Source organism: Cyprinus carpio, chromosome A11 (assembly GCF_018340385.1).
Source record: "Cyprinus carpio isolate SPL01 chromosome A11, ASM1834038v1, whole genome shotgun sequence".
Taxonomy (NCBI): domain Eukaryota; kingdom Metazoa; phylum Chordata; class Actinopteri; order Cypriniformes; family Cyprinidae; genus Cyprinus; species Cyprinus carpio.
In genome coordinates this window covers 13,883,783-13,901,735 of record NC_056582.1, presented here as the reverse complement: position 1 = coordinate 13,901,735, position 17,953 = coordinate 13,883,783, and the positions used below count along the sequence as shown (strand labels likewise).

Genomic DNA, 17,953 nt, shown 5'->3' with positions numbered 1-17,953 from the left:
CTGTGAAATAGAGGAAAAAAGGTTTATCCCCTGCTTAGATCTCGCAGTTGTTATTGTTTTTTTACCAGGAATTTTTAATTCTCTGAGGCTCAGCTGAATCTTTTCCAAATTAAACAAGAAGTAATCAAACCAGTCGCCCGTCCACTAGGGTGCTGAAATCCATAAATGTTTACAGAGCAAGCCTTGTTCCCACACTTTGGACAATTACATTAATGTCACAAAACTACTGTTTAAAGGTTTAAAACAGTAGTTGGATTAGAAACGCTCCATTTGCCAGATAAGTGCAGTCATATACAGTCATAAAATGAAACACTTATTGAGGACTGACATCAACTGCAATAACATTTGCTTGCTGACTTCAACATTATGCTCTTCTGCTTTGAAAACAGTATACTGTGAATAATTTTATAATCTACTGTATACAGGGGCGTTGCACGAGATGCAGGGCCCTATGCATAGGCAGTCCTGATGGGCCCCCATGCCCCCACCCCCCTTGAAAATATCCAGGTAAAATAAAATATATTCCAGACTTTTCAAGGGCCCTCTCTTCCTTTGGGGCCCTGGTAATCAGTACTGGTTTTACTCCCAGTCCGACGCCCCTGACTGTATATACCATGTGTGTATGTATATGTGTGTGTATGTATATGTCTATATATATATATATATAGTACTTTTTTTATAATCCATGGGATATACACACACACACACACACACACACACATTTGTTTTTGTGAAAAGTGGGGACATCCCATAGGCGTAATGGTTTTTATACTGTACAAACCGTATATTCTATCGCTCTACACCAACCCTACACCATTTTTACTTTCTCAAAAAAACTCATTCTGTATGGTTTATAAGCGTTTTGAAAAAAGGGGACATGGGTTATGTCCTCATAAGTCACCCTCTCCTTGTAATACCTGTGTCATACCCATGTCATTATACAAAGTTGTGTCCTGATATGTCACAAAAACACGCGCGTGCACACACACACACACACACACACAGCAAGGATGCACTAAATTGATCATTTATAGTGTTACAAATATTTCTATTTCAAATTAATGGTGTTCTTTTGAACTTTCTATTCATCTAAGAATGCTGATAAAAAACATCATGGATTCCACAAAAACATTAAGCAGCACAGCTATTTTCAACCTTGGAAATAATAAGAAATGTTTCTTGAGCACCAAATTTTCATATTGGAATGATTTCTGAAGGATCATGTGACACTGAAGACTTAAAGAGTAATGATGCTGAAAATTCAGGAATAAATTTCATTTTAAAATAAATTCAAATTGAAAACAGTTCTTTTAAATTGTAATATTGCACAATAAGAATGTTATTACTGTATTTTAGATCAAATAAACGGTCTTGGTGGGTACAAGAGACTTCTTGCATAAAATAAAATAAATTCTAAATGTTAGTATACCTAAGATTAGACTATTATAGGTATATAAAAAGTCTGACTTTTAAAGAGGTATTCTGTAAATAAAAATGGTCATTTAACATCTGCATCTTAGTTTGTGCAACACTAAAATACAAGCAGTATTCAGTTGCATGTCTAAAGGCACATCAGTAAATCATGGTACTTGCACAAGAGTGCAATAAATTGTGTTTTTAGAAAAAGAAATAAAGAGGATAAAGCCCATAAAACAAACTGAATGCAAAGACAAATAAATAAAAAACGATCCATAAAACTGTTTGACTGAGTAAAATGATTTAATGAAGTGGCTTCATTGATTTTCATCTGTAATATATGGCAGCTCAAGGGAAGACTCAAAAAGGTAATGCCTTCAGCACAAGGCTACACGGGGAGTAAATCCACTTGGGGTATATTGAGATGGACATCCATATCTGGAGTACACCTAAAATATAGACAAACAGTAACAGGGAACAGAGGATTACTGTCACCCTCATGTTGCTGCAAAAGATGATAATCAGAAAAATGTTTTATCTGTTTTTGCCCATACAATGAAAGTCAGTTGGGTCCAAAACTACATTACACCACAGTGACTTTCATTGTACGGACAAAACATACTTCTTTAGTGTTCCACAGAAGAAATTCATACAAGTCTTTAATGACAAATGATGACAGAATCTTCATTTTTGAGTGCAAAGATCATGTAAATCAGGAGAACTGCTTATGGGATATTTGCCCTTAAGCATGGTCACCACAGCCTGAGACAGTTTGTTTAAGACAGGAAACATGAGAAGTTTCTTTGTTGGGGCTCAGTACATCTGCAGATACTAAAGCCATGTCTCTGTCACAAGCGGAGCAGGAAATCCCAGATCTGTTTATCATTATCTCCATTTAATGAAAACCTTTTTAATTTGGTGCTCAGTGTGACAGGATACAGTATGTGAACACAGAGAATGTTTATGCTTGTTTTCCATGTCCTTTGTCCCCTAGGCCAAAATACTTAAGGACCGAAAGTTCATACGAACAAATCTTATCTGTGATAAAACAGCTCCCATGGATGGCAAGAGGTTGTGCTTGCACTCGCAGGACCATGGAATAAAGTGTCAGATTGTTCTGGAGATATGACCGATTGTCATGGAGAGGAAAATGACATGCTGTTTTGGAACAGACTGTTGGGAAATGTGAAACCTTCATTAACCTTTAATGGGCGCCAGGGATTCCATGAATGCACAGCATTCTCTTGTTCTTCATTTATCTTTAAGATGACCTTTGGAGTCTTTTCCAAAACTGTGTAATCTAACACCATCTCCAACAGCCCAATACTTTTTTTTTTTATTAAAAAAAGAAAGCCGATAGGGTACTTTTTCCTCTAGATTATCTGATTTGCAGCGCCCCACTCCAATCTCCAAAAAAGCTCACTGGGTGAACGTGTTACTCATCATACAAGTCTGCATTATCGTTCACCCAAAAACTTTAATTCAGTCATCTTTTACTCACCCTAATGTCACTACAAACCTGGGGTGTGTTTCCTGTACAATGATGTAACTTGCTGATTAACTAGCATAGTAATGTGCATCGTTGGAGAAAAAAACATCTAGTCACGAGTGTTTCCCGAAACTGTAGTAACACGTCGCACATCCACTGTTTGAATCATGTTGGTTCAACAATGTAGGACTGTCGTTAATGACGTCACGGGCAGGTGGTGGAGTAATAACTTCTGCTAATTCATCAATTCCAGATTTACCAAATGATGCTCTCACGCACAAGGCACCCGATGACTACTATTTTTTGTACCATGTCATCTTGCTTTTTTTATAATGTTTGCTTCATTATGGGTTCCCTCTCGCATCATACTCTTTCTCATGCGGTTCCCATACATGCGCACTCTTAAAAAATGCTGTTGATTGTTGAGATGCCAAACAAGAGGTTGAAACTTATATATTCAAATTGCATTAAAGATATAAAATGCACTGCACATTAGATTGCTTATTTTGCTCATGTGCATGTATACGTCCACATGTCATACTAAGAAGAAACAATGCTTCTAACCACAGGCCAAAAGCTGTATTTCCAACTACTCAAGTTTGTGGTGTTGTTCACGAATGTCAGTTTGAACTATAGTTTCGGGAAACACCAAATTGACAAAACTTGCAACCATAGTTGGCTTATGATTCAAATTTCTTCATATTTGGTTTTGGACACCATTGTCTTTCATTATATGGACAAAAACAGTTGCAACATTTTTCAGAATTCCTTCTTTTGCATTCTGCATAGGAAAAAAAGTCTAGATGACTAAATGATGCCAGATTTTTAATTTTGGGGTGAACTTTAAATTGTTTCTCAATGCATGATATGAGCTTCTTACTCATAGTGGATGTTAAACTATCACGGGCTGTGTGCTGGCAGTATGTTTGAGAAGGTTCTTGAAAGTGAAGTTCTCTAAGTGTTGCTGTTCTATTTCTGTTTATGGGAGGGGTCGGGTCATACTAACACTGTTAGACATTTCGAGGGGTTTGTTGAACTTCCTTTCAAGTGGCCAATTTTGTGAGAATGTTTCTCTGCAACTGAAATTATTGTATAACTTGGGAATGCTTCAGCTGAAGAGCTTGGCAATTTCCTTGTATTAATTGAGGACATAAGAGCTGTTTGTGATAAAGAAGCTGTTTGCCTCAATAACTCAATGTCCTCATCCACTTACTTGTCCGATTTTATGAAAACATCTGGAAAGAACTCTCTCCTGATGTTTTTTGTTCTTGACAGTTGCAGTTCCTGAATACTCTTCCTTAGCTCTTCATTCTTCCTCTCCATCTCCATTACCACTAAAATTTTTTTAAAAATACGGTAAATATACAATGTAAATACATTTCCAAATTGACATACTTTAATTACATTTCTCTGCTGATGAATCTCTTCTCTCATTGTGTCATTCTGTGAGGCTGTCAGTTTGACAACGGGAGGGATGTGGGAAGCATGTTTCTGAAAACCAAACCACAAGCATATTTTTATGAAGCTCATAAAGTCACAAATAACCTCCATTTAAAATGAAATAAATCTAAAAATTGACACAGAAGAGCTTATTTACCTCAGCTACAGCAGACAGCACTTTCTGTTCTCTTTGGTGTTGGCGTCTTTCCAAATTGACCATTTCTTTCTTAAACAACAGGTTCAAATCTTCTTGTTCTTTCTGACAATTATAAAAGGAGAAATATGTTACAACTTAATTAAACACTGAAGAGTTCTTATGGGAGCTAGAACCACATGTGTTTTTTAATAAATAAAGGCTTTTCCTTTATATAATTTTGATTAATATCTACTCTTAACCCATCAGTTGGCCAAAATGTCAGCTTTTTGTCATCCTGCAGTGAGTCCTGCTTATATTTTACCTGCTGCATGTCTTTCAGTCTGTCCAGCTTTCTTTCCATATCTGCAATCTGCAAGGCCTTTACTGGGAACTCCATATCTTTGTATGTCTTCAGGCTGCGAAGCTCTTTCTGAGCATCTACCACCTTCACTTTCAGTAGATCCAACTGCTTCTGCAAACCTACATTTATCAGATGAAGTCAGCTGAAATTTGTTATGCAGTTTGGGGTTGTTTGATTTTGCTTTACCATTAACAACCATCGCAGAAGCAACACTATATGGCCAAAAGTATGTGGATACCCAAACACGTGGACCTCTCTGTGTGCACAGGGGCTGGAACAGACGAGTAATGGATGTATTCTCTACTGTTCAAAAGATTCGGATCAGTAAAATAAAAAAAAGAACAATAATTAAATACTTTTATTCAGAAAGGATGCATTCCAATGATCAAAAAAAGTTTACACTTCCGAAGATCATTCTTAATATAAATGCTGTTCTATTTATTTTAAAATATTTTTTTTGATTTAAAAATAATAGTTTCCAATAAAATGTTTTGAATTTTCTTTTTTAAGCTTTTTTTTTATTTGTTTTTGTAGTTTTGGTTTTGTATTTTAAATGATGAAAAAAAGTTAAAGCATAACTGATGAAATATAAACTAACCACTCCGATGTGTCTGTAATGTCTCCTTTATATCTCTCAGCTCTGCTCTGGCACTTTTAATAAGATTGTCATTCCACTGTTTCAAAGCGACTGCTGATCTCTAGAAAGAACATCAGAGATCAAATTTAACTGTAAGCATATTCAACACTTGCACTATTCAAAAAAAAAAAGTTTGAGTTCAGTGCTCTTTGTGTAAAAACGTAGCTCACCATCTTTTGCTCTGTCTGGATAAGCAGATTGTTGGCTCTGGCAAATGAGCTTCTGTCTGTATCCGTAATGCTTCTGGCCATTTGCAGGTTCCTCTCTTGAAGCTGTTCACAGAGCTCCTCCAGGTCTTTTATTGCTTCTTTCCTGGATTTGATGAGTAACTACAACATATTGCAGCTGTCAACATGGTGTATACTAATCACAAGTGAACTATTAAATTCTACTTTCCTACTTCATTGTACACACAATCAGTTCTTTGATACTGTATTTCGTCTTTGTGGTGATCTGGTCCTGTTCCACTGTTTCAGTTGTCCTTCTTGTAAGGAGTTTGGGGAGTGTTGTGAAATCATTGTGGACATGAGATTGAGATGTTCCTGTTCATAAAGCAGAGATTACAAAATAATACGTAAAGACAGACATGTCTCACTACTGTAGTAGCATTATTTTGATCCTAACGTAACCATGTTTATACCTGATTTTCCAGTCGGAGATGGTCTGGTTTCTCCTTTGTTAGATGATATGACGGCTTTATGATGAGAAGTTGCCCAGAGCAGAGGTTTAGACCGTGTACTTCGCTTCCATTTGCTGTAATCCTTAAAAAAAAGTTAGTCTAACTGCAGCTGTCTAACTTTACAGAAAGCAATACTCATACATGGAAGAATAAATGGGGTGTGTACTGCAACTATTTTCATTATCTGTCACAAAATGCCATTATATTAACATTAGAAATACATAACTATAAGCAGTCAGTCATACCATGGAATGGAAGTTAAGCATATCTTGGGCTGACATAATATTGTTTTTTCCCTTCAGACCGGTCGACATCAAATTTACCGAGAGTTCTTAAACTATTCCAGCGTTTCACAAGTTTGTCATAGCAACCGGAGATACACGCGTGAGTGTAACGTGCTTCTGCTGCCATCTAGTGGACATACTAAGCATGCGCAAATTTGCGCTGTTTTCTTTAAATCAATTCCTGCTGTGTTTTCATTATGTAGCCTAGCAGGAAAGATTGTCACTATTTATATTAACTTATAGAAATCAGTATATATTTTATGTGATTGTAACAAAATTAGTAAATTAAGAATTGTGAAATTTCCCAATGCTTGTCAAAATACACTTTTGTTATTGCTGCATTGCAGAACACTGACAAAATCTGTAAAAAAAACCCCCTGTTTTCCCCTTATTTAATGGGAAATTAATTAGTTTAATTAATTGGGTTGTACTGTATAATTAAAAAATGTATGATGTTGTAATGTAAAATATATTTTCAAAATACATATCTGGATTATAGATAGGACGAATGCTTATAAGAGAAGGTTAAACAAAACGGTCCATATTCAGTGGCACATCTACAATACCAACAGTATATATAAAATGTATTATAAAATAGCATGGCAATGATTTAAATATCCAACTTTATCATCAAAATATTAACATTAACAATTATATTACTTTGCATAATGAATAGCATTGCATACATTTATTTTACTGCATAATTCCCCACATAAAGGTGTGCTTAATATTATGTAATCATCAATATACAGATTCATATACAACCTTCACAGCACAAAAAGATAAACATTTAATGAATAACATAATGAATAACCTAGTGTTTTAAGTTTGTTTTTATGGCACCATCAAACAAGATAATTTTCGTGATCACTGCAAAGAGTAAAATCTTAACATTTAAATATCTAAAAAAAAAAAAAAAAAAAAAAAAAAAAACCATGAACACATGAAAACAAAAATGAAAAACAAGATCATAGCTGCAGATTTTCCTGAGTGAGGATTTGATTGGCAGTTACAGTGTTGATGACATCATGCTGTGTTGTTGTTGATGTCCATGCGGCTGATGAGCTCTGTGATGAGCGCCTGCAGCGTCTCTGAACGCATTTTGCTCACTTCCAGCACAGCTTCATGATTGACAGACTCATTGTCCTCATAGCTTTTCACTACTTTGTTAGTGATGAGGGAGAGACCAAAGACTCTCATGCCACAATGACTGGCAACCAACACTTCCGGTGCAGTACTCATTCCTTGAAAGGCAAATTAGACAAATTAAAATGCATAATTATGACAATATAACAATATGACTTACTATTTCTATACAATACACAGTTGTGTATCAACCTAGCAATTTAGCCATAATGGTCAACTGGCTTTTTATAGCTGCTTACCAACTACAAATATAAATGCACTTTGATTTAAGTTTAAGAAATTTTCTAGAATGACTATAATGTCACAGCATGATACAAGATATGTGAAACTAACACAGCTGTGCAGGAAATCAGTTGCAGCTTAATGGTCATGACAGACAAATATTTTTCAGAACCAAGTATTCCAGAGAGCCGTGCAATAAAGGAGTTAAAAAAAAACAACAACCAAACATTCAGCACTTTTAGGGACATTTAAACATTTAAAAAAAAAAAAAAAAAAAAAAAAAACCTAGGTATGCATGATATGTTGGTTAAAAATCAACATTAGATTAATTTATTGGTTTTGATCCATATTGGATTTTAATTGTGCAAGGTAATTTCCTATATTTTTACATTTAATAAAACACTATTAGTTTAATAATGCAGTTAAATATAATTGTCATCCAATCTCTATATAAAATATGGAAGCCATTGACTTCCACATTATTTTTTTTGCAATGGAAGTCAATGGCTATCAGCAACTGATTGGTTTTTAACATTCATCAAAATATCTTCTTTTGTGTTCAACAGAAGAAAGAAACTCATACAGGTTTGGAACAACTTGAGTAAATTATTTATTTATTTAATTTTTATAATCTCTTAGTGAAAGTCTTGCTTAGTTAGGCTACATCATCAGTCAAAGCAGGATTTTTTGAAAAGCTTAAATGCCCATTCATTTAATTTTTTTTTTTTTAGCAATTTAAAGATTTGGATTAGATATGAATCGTATTGATTTTACAAAACGAGACATCTGCTTACCAACTGCATCCACTCCCAGTCGGTGCAGAAAGCGGGCCTCAGCTATGCTCTCAAAATTGGGTCCTCCCACCATGCAGTAGACGCCCTCTTGAACATACTGGGAGACACCCATGTTCTTACAGATGTCAAACGCCATCTTCCGTAGGCTTTTGTCATAGACCCCAGACATGGGTGGAAATCGAGGACCAAACTTGACAGTGACCGATAAATGATTACATTTCTTTTACTGGTGATTCTAATGAATGAACACTTTTTTTTTAACTCACATCAACATGTACATTGATACTCACTTATCATCATTAGGGCCATTTAGAGGGTTCAATCCAGCAAGTCCAGGGAAGTTAATGTGGTCACATATGATCATAATATCACCACAGCTATAACTGTCCGCTAATGACCCTGCTGCATTAGTGACCATCAAGGTTTCAACACCCAGAAGCTTGAACACTCTTACTGGAAAAGTGACCTGAGAAACACAAGCACAAATTCTGGTAACTGTTAATCCATTTTCAACATCCAGCGCCTTTGTAAAAAACTTCAAGAGCTTGTGAGTGTACTGTACAGGCAAGCTACCAATAAGCCTTTTAAATCGAACCACACAAAAGTTTCACCGAATGGTACATTGTGCTCTGATATACAGCATGTTATTAGCATGACCAGGATGGAGTGGAGTGAATAAACTGTGCGGGCATCCAAAAAGAGAAAATAAATCTCCTTATTCTATCATCATTTTAGACTGCAGCATGACACAGCATGAATAGAACAGTGTTTTGGGGTTACTTTTGGAATGCAATGTGATTCTGTGATATAATATAATTCTAATTGTGACACATGATATAGACAGATTGTGTCATTAAGCAAATAAAGCCTGATGGGACTGTGTTAAACTGTGTTAGCTCAAGAAAGATACATACTTACAAAGATGAACTGAAGTGAAAAAATATCACTGAAAAGTTTAGGGTCAGTAAGATTTTTTTTTATTTATTTTTTTTGTGAAAATTTAATATAGTACTTTTATTCAGCAAGGATGCATTCGAATTTCTGAAGGGTAATGTGACACTCAAGATTAAAGTAATTCATTTTGCAAATTGATATAGGATAATATATTAGTTCATTTTATATTAGATAATTATGATGGCATGTAGTGCCATTGGTTTAAAAAGGTCAAACCTTGCTTAGCGAGTGTCCCTCATACATGTGGAATCGGCCCTGCATGCACACACAGGTCTTCCCTTTGAGCTCTCCAAAAACCAGCCTTGCAGCATGACCCTTCACTGTTTGAATATACAAACACTTAGTCAAGACACATACAAGCATTATCACATAATATATATTTTTTTAGCAAGTACTTTATTTCTGCAAATGGACAAAACACTGATGCAAATATATTATTACATGCTCTGAGCTGTGTCTTACTTGTGCTCTGAGGAAAGCCAGGGATGTCCAAGTATTTGAACGAGTCTCGGCATTTGAGCGCATCCGCAAGCATTCCCAGTCCAGAACCGCAGATGATGGCTACTTTAGGTCTGTGTCGTGTCTGGGACAACAGCCAGTCTGCCGTTCTCTGATAGTCCTCATGGCTGGATATGAGAAAAATAAAAATTAACTTTTGGTTTTAGTTTTATTAAACTGACTCTATATTCATAATAGGGAATTGTGGAATTTAAAACATTTAAATTCAACTAAAATAAAACATGCAATTCATTTGCTGCAAATTGTGATCTGTACCATAACAGTTTTTGAAATAGTCCTTATTAGGTCTATTGTGACTAATAAGTATTATATTTACATCCCTTTGCTTGACCAGAATCATGTTTTATACTGTGAAATGACATACAATACCCAGAATTCAACAGCATTAAACAGAGCTACTCTTTTACATTTCTGAAAAAAAGTAGCTATGTATGATATTTTCCATCACATACTAAATCCTAAGATAACAGAAAACTTACCAGATTTGATCTTTACTATGCATGTTGGTCTTGTGTGTTCGTCTTAAAGAAAGTTTTAAAACGCAGAGTGATCCTGGTGTGTGAACGAGAGAGCAGCCCTCTCCATTTAAGTAAACCTAATCCCTGACCTCACTAACACACACAAACGCTCTGATAGGTTACAACTTAGTATTAAAGTTTAGTCATGCCGAATGAAATGTCTTGTAATTTGTAGGTGTGTCTGAGTTTAATTATCAGAGGCGAGTTACACTTTTAATCAGATTTGGTGGATGTAAGCTTTTAAACCACTTAAGAAATCTGGATACATTACAAATTCAAAGTTTAAGTGCATCACAAGAGTTTTTTTTTAACATAATCATAGTCATTGGACCAGAAATTATCAATTGAGAAGAAAGCAGAAATGAATAACAATAACAAGAACAACATCTGACTATAGATAAATTAGATGCATTAATTTTCTACTATACTGCCTTTGTTTCCTAGTTGTAGGTATTTTCTAATGTATGCTGAAATTGATGATCAGTATTCTTACTTTTCAGTAAAAGTTTGATGGAGAATTGTAGGTCACAAAGTGTGTATAGAGCCAGTATGCAGTATGAGATCTGCCAATGGGTCAGGCTCGAGTTCTGCCACAGGATCGGTAACATGTGAGGCTCATTACCAGGGGTACAGACTCCAACCCAAATCTAAAGCACAGGACCAGAAAAATTTAATTTGGGGACCTCACAAGATTCGTCTGATTGCAAGCATTTTTCCACTTTTAGATGCAGGTCCGGAGGCTTGTAAGAACATTTCAAAGGTATAATGCAACTTCTTTTCTCTTGTCTTGACATCAGACAGCTTAAGAGAAAGTCTGAGAACAACAGACAGAGAGCGAGAGTGTATACCTCTCTGTAACTACATTAACAATGTTGAGTGCCAAGCATACCCCATGCATCTTGCTATCTCTCCATTTGCTCAGACGTAATCTGTAGCGTATAAGGCACATGTGATTTCACCCACTCGAATCTGATTGCCCAATTCAATCATTATTAATGGATTCTAAATAAAAACACAAAATAAGAGTGGAATGAAAAACCTCTATATACTGTATTATAACATTTGATGCAAGTACTGAAATAGCATCGGAACAGATCAGGAGAAATGTACGCATTACATCACTTGCTCACCATTGGAACCTCTGCAGTGAATGGATGCCAGAAAAATATGAGAATTAAGCAATATTATGGATAGAGGACCGGTATTTAGACAGAAGCAGTAGTTTGAATTTAAAAACGTCTTAATAATGGATTTGTTACATGCAGCTGTCATTAATTAATGGACTGGAGTGGTGTGGATTACTCTGTTTTTATCAGTGTAATGTGCAGGGCCTTTAATGGCAAAACAAGGAAACGAACAACAAAGAACAGGAAATAAAACCACATGCAAAATGTCACATTATATTAAAAAACTGACATGGCACAAGAGAAACACAAGGGCTATTTAGACAGAGGAGAACAAAAGGAACCAATGAATTGCTGTGGGAACTAACAAGGAGTGGGTGTGGTCCAATGAGTAGCTATGGCAACTAATGAGTGTAACTATTGGGACAAACAAGGCACACAGCAGACAGGGGTAGGACACACACTGGATAACCGTCTCAGGTTATGCATGTAACTACGGTTCCCTGAGAAGGGAATGAGACACTGTGTCCTCTAATAATCGCTATAGGGAAAGCCTTCGGCATGACTGGTGTCTGAAGCAAACGTCTAAACAATAACATTGGCCAGCGACAGCCTATGACATCACTGTCAGTGTGACCACAATGTAAAAAAAATCCAATAAAACACATCATCTTCTTCGTCGTCTGAAGCTTGCATTCGAGGCATAGCAAAAAAGAGGACACAGTGTCTCGTTCCCTTCTCAGGGAACCATGGTTACATGCGTAACCTGAAACGTTCCTTTCTGAGGGAACTCAAACCGTATCCTCTAGCGGTCACTATGGGGAATGTAATACCCACGCTGACATGCCAAGCATCAAGGTGAGCACTAAGAACTTACTCTACCATAGCCATGGAAGTTGCCCCTTGGATGCCTCAGTGGTTGTCAGTGACCATTTCCCCTTCAGCCAAAGGCCTGAGCTATATGCCCCCCCCCCCCCAAAAAAAAAACAACCTTACTTATTTTTTATGGTGTGGGAAGAGGGGGTGTGGACCCAGGGCAGAGCTCAGAAGCTTGGAATCAGATTCCTTAACCGTTTGAGCGGTATGATATATATGTATCCCACATATGTGATTTTTATTTTTGTGCCTCTGGGAGTACGGTCCCACATATAGAATTTAGAAAGTTCAGTGATGTCACATAACTGCCAAATTGAAACTGCTTTCACGCTTTGTCTGGTGCTGAGACGCACTCTGCACTTGTCATATAATCACAGTGTTTTTAACCACATAATGTTTATTTTAGGTTTCAGACATTCAAATACACATAAGTACTAGTAAAACAATACATTTAGAGTTTGTAAAATACACACGGATGTCTATGGATGCAGCAATAACAATCCATTCAAATATAATTTGCCGACGTATAAAGATACACATAGTATAAATAATTATAAAGTTCTTCTCTGAGTTCACCAGCCACTTTCATGTATTTCAGGAGAAATTGATTCACATGCTGTAAAGCCGTCTGACAGGACTCTCTGAACTGCACCGCGAACAAACATGGTGGCACCCATCTCACATTATAGATCACGATCAAGCTCATTTATCATGACAGTTTTTAAATGACACAACACACTCACTTACACAAATTTGTGAATCAGAATCAGATAGTTGATGACATGGTAAGCAAGTGTTGGAATATTTTGAATATAAAAGGAAAAGCTAAGTAAAAGCGATCCATCGGTCACAGTGTTTTCATGGCTGTGGTGTCACGTGACAAGCATGATGCGTCACCATGGAAACATGAGGGGAAATATTCTAAAATAACGGTTGCCTAAAACAAACTCACTCTGGGGGTCAGCTATTTTAATATTTTAAACTAACCAGTGAAAAGGTTAAAGGGGATATGGACAGGTGTCTAGGTACAATATTCCCAGACCCTGGTCTATCACCTAGGGGGACTCAATTCGTCAACCCCTAATTCTCCCAGGGAGGCTAACAAGATCTACCTGTCTAAACCAATCTAAACTGGGAGCAGCAGGCAAATAGACAACCCTCCCTAATGAGGGGAGCACTGCCAGACTCAAAAAGGGTAGTCTAACAGGGCGGCAGAAAGAAGGCCTGGCAACCTGATATAACTACACACAGGTCTCCTTCACACTCTCAAACTCACATGTCAGTATAGGGAGTGTGAGGGTCTCATACTGCTAGGCCTGAAGGAGTCTGATGAAGAAATTTGTGGGAGTGGTGCCTTATCATCACCCTTACTTTTGTGGGGAGCAATACTAGCTCGACCACAAGAACAGAATGGGATCCAAAGCCATTCATTCATGATTAGAGCTCCTCAGATAGAGTACTTTCCAATAATAGACCTTCAGAAGAAAGACACTCTAATAATTTTATACAATATGCAACAGGGGATCTCTTCTCCATCTCTTTATCTATCAAGGTATTCTTGGCCTTAAAAAGCCTGAAGACCTCTGGCCTAAATTTAAAACATGAAAATGAGCTCTGTAGGCTGCGTAATTTCTTAAATAAAAGCACAGTGCTTGGAACGTGCCAGGCATTTCTCATGTGTGAGGTATTTCATGTGCTAAACAATACTCACTCTATACTCTGACGTTGGGCCAGTCATGTGGAGGTGTGTAGTAATTTGTTTTTAGTAAATCCACTAGGAAACTTGTGACTTGTGGAAGGGTCATATATCTGAGTCCTCATCCTAACCCTGACATCACAACTGTTCTTTTTATTTGTTGGCTCTTGTTAGTTTTTATTAATTAACATTTCATATATGGGTGTCCTCAGTTCTTTACTTGAAGAACACAAAATGTAAAACTGTAAAAATATTTCTACCAGAAAGACTCAGGAGGTGATTATGAGACTCGAAAGTATTTATTTGACAAAGCCGAGACATAAAAATGGAATTCTTTGGCGTAGGCCCCATCAGTAGCTTGAATCTGTAAGTTGTAGATTCCAGCTATTACTGCCGAAGACGAAGTCAGGGGCGGAGCCTAGCTCCTGGACAGGGCCAACCTGGTGGTGGTGGGGAGGATGGAGGGGAACGTCAACATAAGTATCTGCAAACACAAGGAAGGGTGAGTAGAGAGCTTATATATTCCCCATGTCGAGTGACGATTGGCTAGATCTAATTGTAATGTGTGACGTAGCATTGAGTCTTCCTAGTAGAACTTGCGCTAAAGCTTCCATAGAAACTGCAAAGTTAGAGAGATTATTTTAAAAGGGCAGCTTCCCAAGTTTCTAACTGTTAACAATTTGAAAGTATAATAATCAGTTACAATAAGTTATATAACAGGTTTATAAGTTTAATTGATTATAAATATTTTGTGGTTTTTATTTACCAAAAAAATTAAAATGGAAAATTGCGAAAAAATAACTTTTCAAAGAGCCCTACAGTTGGACTACATTGAAGCTATGCATATGTATGCCAGTAAATATTGATTTTTGCCAAAATATATAATTAATATAATTCTTTATATTTTTGCCTATTTATGTCATAAAGTCAATATATATACACATATAGGAAGTGACTTGGATAAGGGCATTAAACAATTACACTTAAACACCATAATTTATATAACTCGGTTGAAAACAGTGATGAATAGGAGCAAAATATTTTACATTTTATCCTGACTTGACTCAAACCAAAAAGGGAATAGTTCTCCACTTTTGCCCTTTCACTGGCTATATGAAGGTGAGTCAGGAAGCCAGTGTGGGTCTGAATCTTAAGCAGCTGACCCTAATACTCCAAACACATATGGAGCAGGGTCATCCATGTACATCTGGCTCCACTGCCGGGTGCCAAGAGCCAAGGACAGCCAGCAAACATGAAGGGCGACAATCAAGGGTGCACTCTTGGAAACGACAGCCCACCCAGTGCCACCCAGGATACAAGGAGCTGCGATGGCCTCTATTACTGTCTTAAAATATGACTCTGTTCTACAGTCACACGTCCTTCTGTTTGATTAATGTGTTGTTATAGCCTGATGCTACAGAGCATGCTATATTATGCAAATTTAATGGACCCACATTGATAACCAGCCATGTGAAAAGAAAGGACATAATTGCATTTCAAGAGTGGGCGGAGATTGAAAGGAAAGTTAAGAGCCACTTAATTGACCAATTGCAGAGAAATATAGTACACAAGAGGAGACCCTCTTCTCTTGAGTACAGTTGCAGATGTCCATGAAGGATAGGACACATGTCACCTCTCACAGCTACATTAAATCTACTCTATGCCATGATTAAGCTCCCATCAAACTGTCTTGGCTGTAATTGCCACTAATTGTTGTTACGGATGTCAGTCCCTCTGTTGGGAAATAGGGCGAAATGGTGGCAAATATCCACTGTCATATGCACACAAACAATCTGAGCCACACATGGCACAAGCACACACACACACACACACACTGTTCTGTGGTTGTGGTCCCAAACCATATGTGACCCCCTTTACTTGGGAGGGTTTCAAGGTTGACAGTCTGTCCTCATTGGGATAAATACAACAAGCACTCACAATGAGAAAAAAAGTGCTGCTGATGGGGTTGCCAGAAAATATTTGAATTGGCGTTTGACTCGATGGGATTTCCTGATGCTCTGTTTTGCTATCATTCAGTTAACTGCTCTCATTGCCAGAATGCTCCGCTGCACTGAGAGCATCGCTGACTGAACTGTGGATTATTCTAGATTACCCACACTGGGCAAAATCTCTTGTGCAGTCTGTGTGTCAGTGTGGAGGTGGCAGACAGAAGGGCAGGGCATAGCTGCTATCTCAGCTAGCACACACACAAAAACACAAACAGACATGTCAGGACAGTACTTCTACTGTGGGAACCTGCTGTTAAGAGTTGCAAACTGCTAATCTAAAAGGGTTTCATAAAAGGGTACCATTCTCTAGATTCTTATTCTTTGCCCACAATGTACAAATGATGATATAGAATTTATAAAACAGTTCAATAAAAAAATAAATATCAAATTCTAAAATGGTTTAATGTTAGGGTACCATTCTCTTCTTTTGCTCCACCTATGTAAACAAATATATAATATATTTATTTATGTGTTTGTTTAGGAATGATAATGCCAGCTTTTTATTTGAAGAGCCCTAATAAAGGTTAAAAAATAACTTTACTAAATCGGTGTTTTTGAATGAACTAAATGAATAAATGATTTAATGGTCGCCACCTACTGAAATGTAACTTGCAGAGAGAGTTACTGAAAAATCTTCAATACTATCAATGACTTGATATTTATTGTGTCTGATATGATGCATTTTCTACTTCAGTCATGCATACATGTTTAGGAAAGCATCCCAAAACATTTACACACTGACAAGGAGTTAATGTTTAATATTTAATTCATATTTGAGTTTATCTCCAGATTGGTTTTATTGTTTTAGTTTGTGTGTTTTCGTCTCTGTTGGATCTGTTTAGGTGGTTTTTTGTTGAATGCACCGTCGGTGTGAATTAAGAGGGGACTGCTGGCACTCTGCTGGCTGAGCCTGATAATGGGACCCCTGCTGTGGGGAAGGCCAACACTGGCAGAGGGGGGCCCTGCATGTGTGGGGGTTACGCTCGGCTACACTCACAGTAAGGGGACGTGGCACTGTCACTCAGAGATATGGAGATATATCTCCAGACCTCTGTGAAGTCTGTAAGGGTGGCATGCAGTGTTATGAATTTGAAATGGTAATTCTTGGTAAGCACGCACACAGCAGCTGGGTTCACCAGGAGCCTGTCAGTCCCATAACTCACATATTTTTATTTTTAAAAGACATTTTTTTTTTTAGTTTTAATTATGAATTTATTTATTAATTAAGTGAATGATTCTTGTTTTTTTTTAGTTAGTAAGTAAAAAGTATCAATATTTATTTAAAAATATGAAGCAGCACAACTGTTTTCAACACTGATAATAATAATAATAAATGATTCTTGAGAACCAAATCTTAGCATATTAGAATGATTTCTGAAGGAACATGTGACACTGAAGATTAGGGTAATGATGCTGAAAATTCAGCTTTGTCATCACAGTAGTAAATTTTATTTTAATATATATTAAAATAGAAAACTGATATTTTAAATTGCAAAAATATTTCACAATATTACTATTTTACTGTTTTTGTTTAAGAAAACAGTATATAAAACACAGTATACTTTTTCGAGTACAATCAGACATTCTTGCCTTAGAAACATTCAAAAAGATTTTACCACTTCTTAAGGCGCTGAATTCAACACAGGGTCACTT

At 36.8% G+C, this 17,953-nt stretch overlaps 2 protein-coding genes across 2 annotated transcripts; both read right to left on the bottom strand.

Annotated features, from left to right (window-relative positions):
- Positions 1-1,708: 1,708 nt before the first annotated feature.
- Positions 1,709-6,555, bottom strand: LOC109110859 (uncharacterized protein C20orf96-like). Its single transcript, XM_019123838.2, has 10 exons — positions 6,404-6,555; positions 6,120-6,240; positions 5,894-6,021; positions 5,650-5,808; positions 5,441-5,540; positions 4,804-4,961; positions 4,503-4,604; positions 4,310-4,396; positions 4,119-4,240; positions 1,709-1,865 (listed from the first exon to the last, which is right to left on the bottom strand). The coding sequence occupies exons 1-10, from the start codon at positions 6,470-6,472 to the stop codon at positions 1,805-1,807; spliced, it is 1,107 nt and encodes a 368-aa protein (XP_018979383.1). The 5' UTR covers positions 6,473-6,555; the 3' UTR covers positions 1,709-1,804.
- A 297-nt stretch (positions 6,556-6,852) lies between these two features.
- Positions 6,853-10,624, bottom strand: LOC109051479 (purine nucleoside phosphorylase-like). Its single transcript, XM_042767048.1, has 6 exons — positions 10,557-10,624; positions 10,021-10,184; positions 9,775-9,878; positions 8,895-9,070; positions 8,605-8,795; positions 6,853-7,686 (listed from the first exon to the last, which is right to left on the bottom strand). Exons 1-6 carry the CDS (start codon positions 10,577-10,579, stop codon positions 7,469-7,471), a joined length of 876 nt encoding a protein of 291 aa, XP_042622982.1. The 5' UTR covers positions 10,580-10,624; the 3' UTR covers positions 6,853-7,468.
- Between the last annotated feature and the right edge of the window lie 7,329 nt (positions 10,625-17,953).

What these genes read in the sequence shown, in the direction of transcription:
- LOC109110859 (XM_019123838.2), bottom strand. Translation starts at nt 6,472, where the DNA reads ATGTCGACCGGTCTGAAGGGAAAAAACAATATTATGTCAGCCCAAGAT. An exon ending in TCCAGACAGAGCAAAAGATG is followed by an intron (nt 5,541 to 5,649) that starts GTGAGCTACGTT and finishes TGTTCTTTCTAG; the next exon opens with AGATCAGCAGTCGCTTTGAA. An exon ending in ATTACAGACACATCGGAGTG is followed by an intron (nt 4,962 to 5,440) that starts GTTAGTTTATAT and finishes TGATAAATGTAG; the next exon opens with GTTTGCAGAAGCAGTTGGAT.
- LOC109051479 (XM_042767048.1), bottom strand. Translation starts at nt 10,579, where the DNA reads ATGCATAGTAAAGATCAAATCTG. An exon ending in AGGGACACTCGCTAAGCAAG is followed by an intron (nt 9,071 to 9,774) that starts GTTTGACCTTTT and finishes TGTGTTTCTCAG; the next exon opens with GTCACTTTTCCAGTAAGAGT. An exon ending in ACTGGGAGTGGATGCAGTTG is followed by an intron (nt 7,687 to 8,604) that starts GTAAGCAGATGT and finishes TTGCCTTTCAAG; the next exon opens with GAATGAGTACTGCACCGGAA.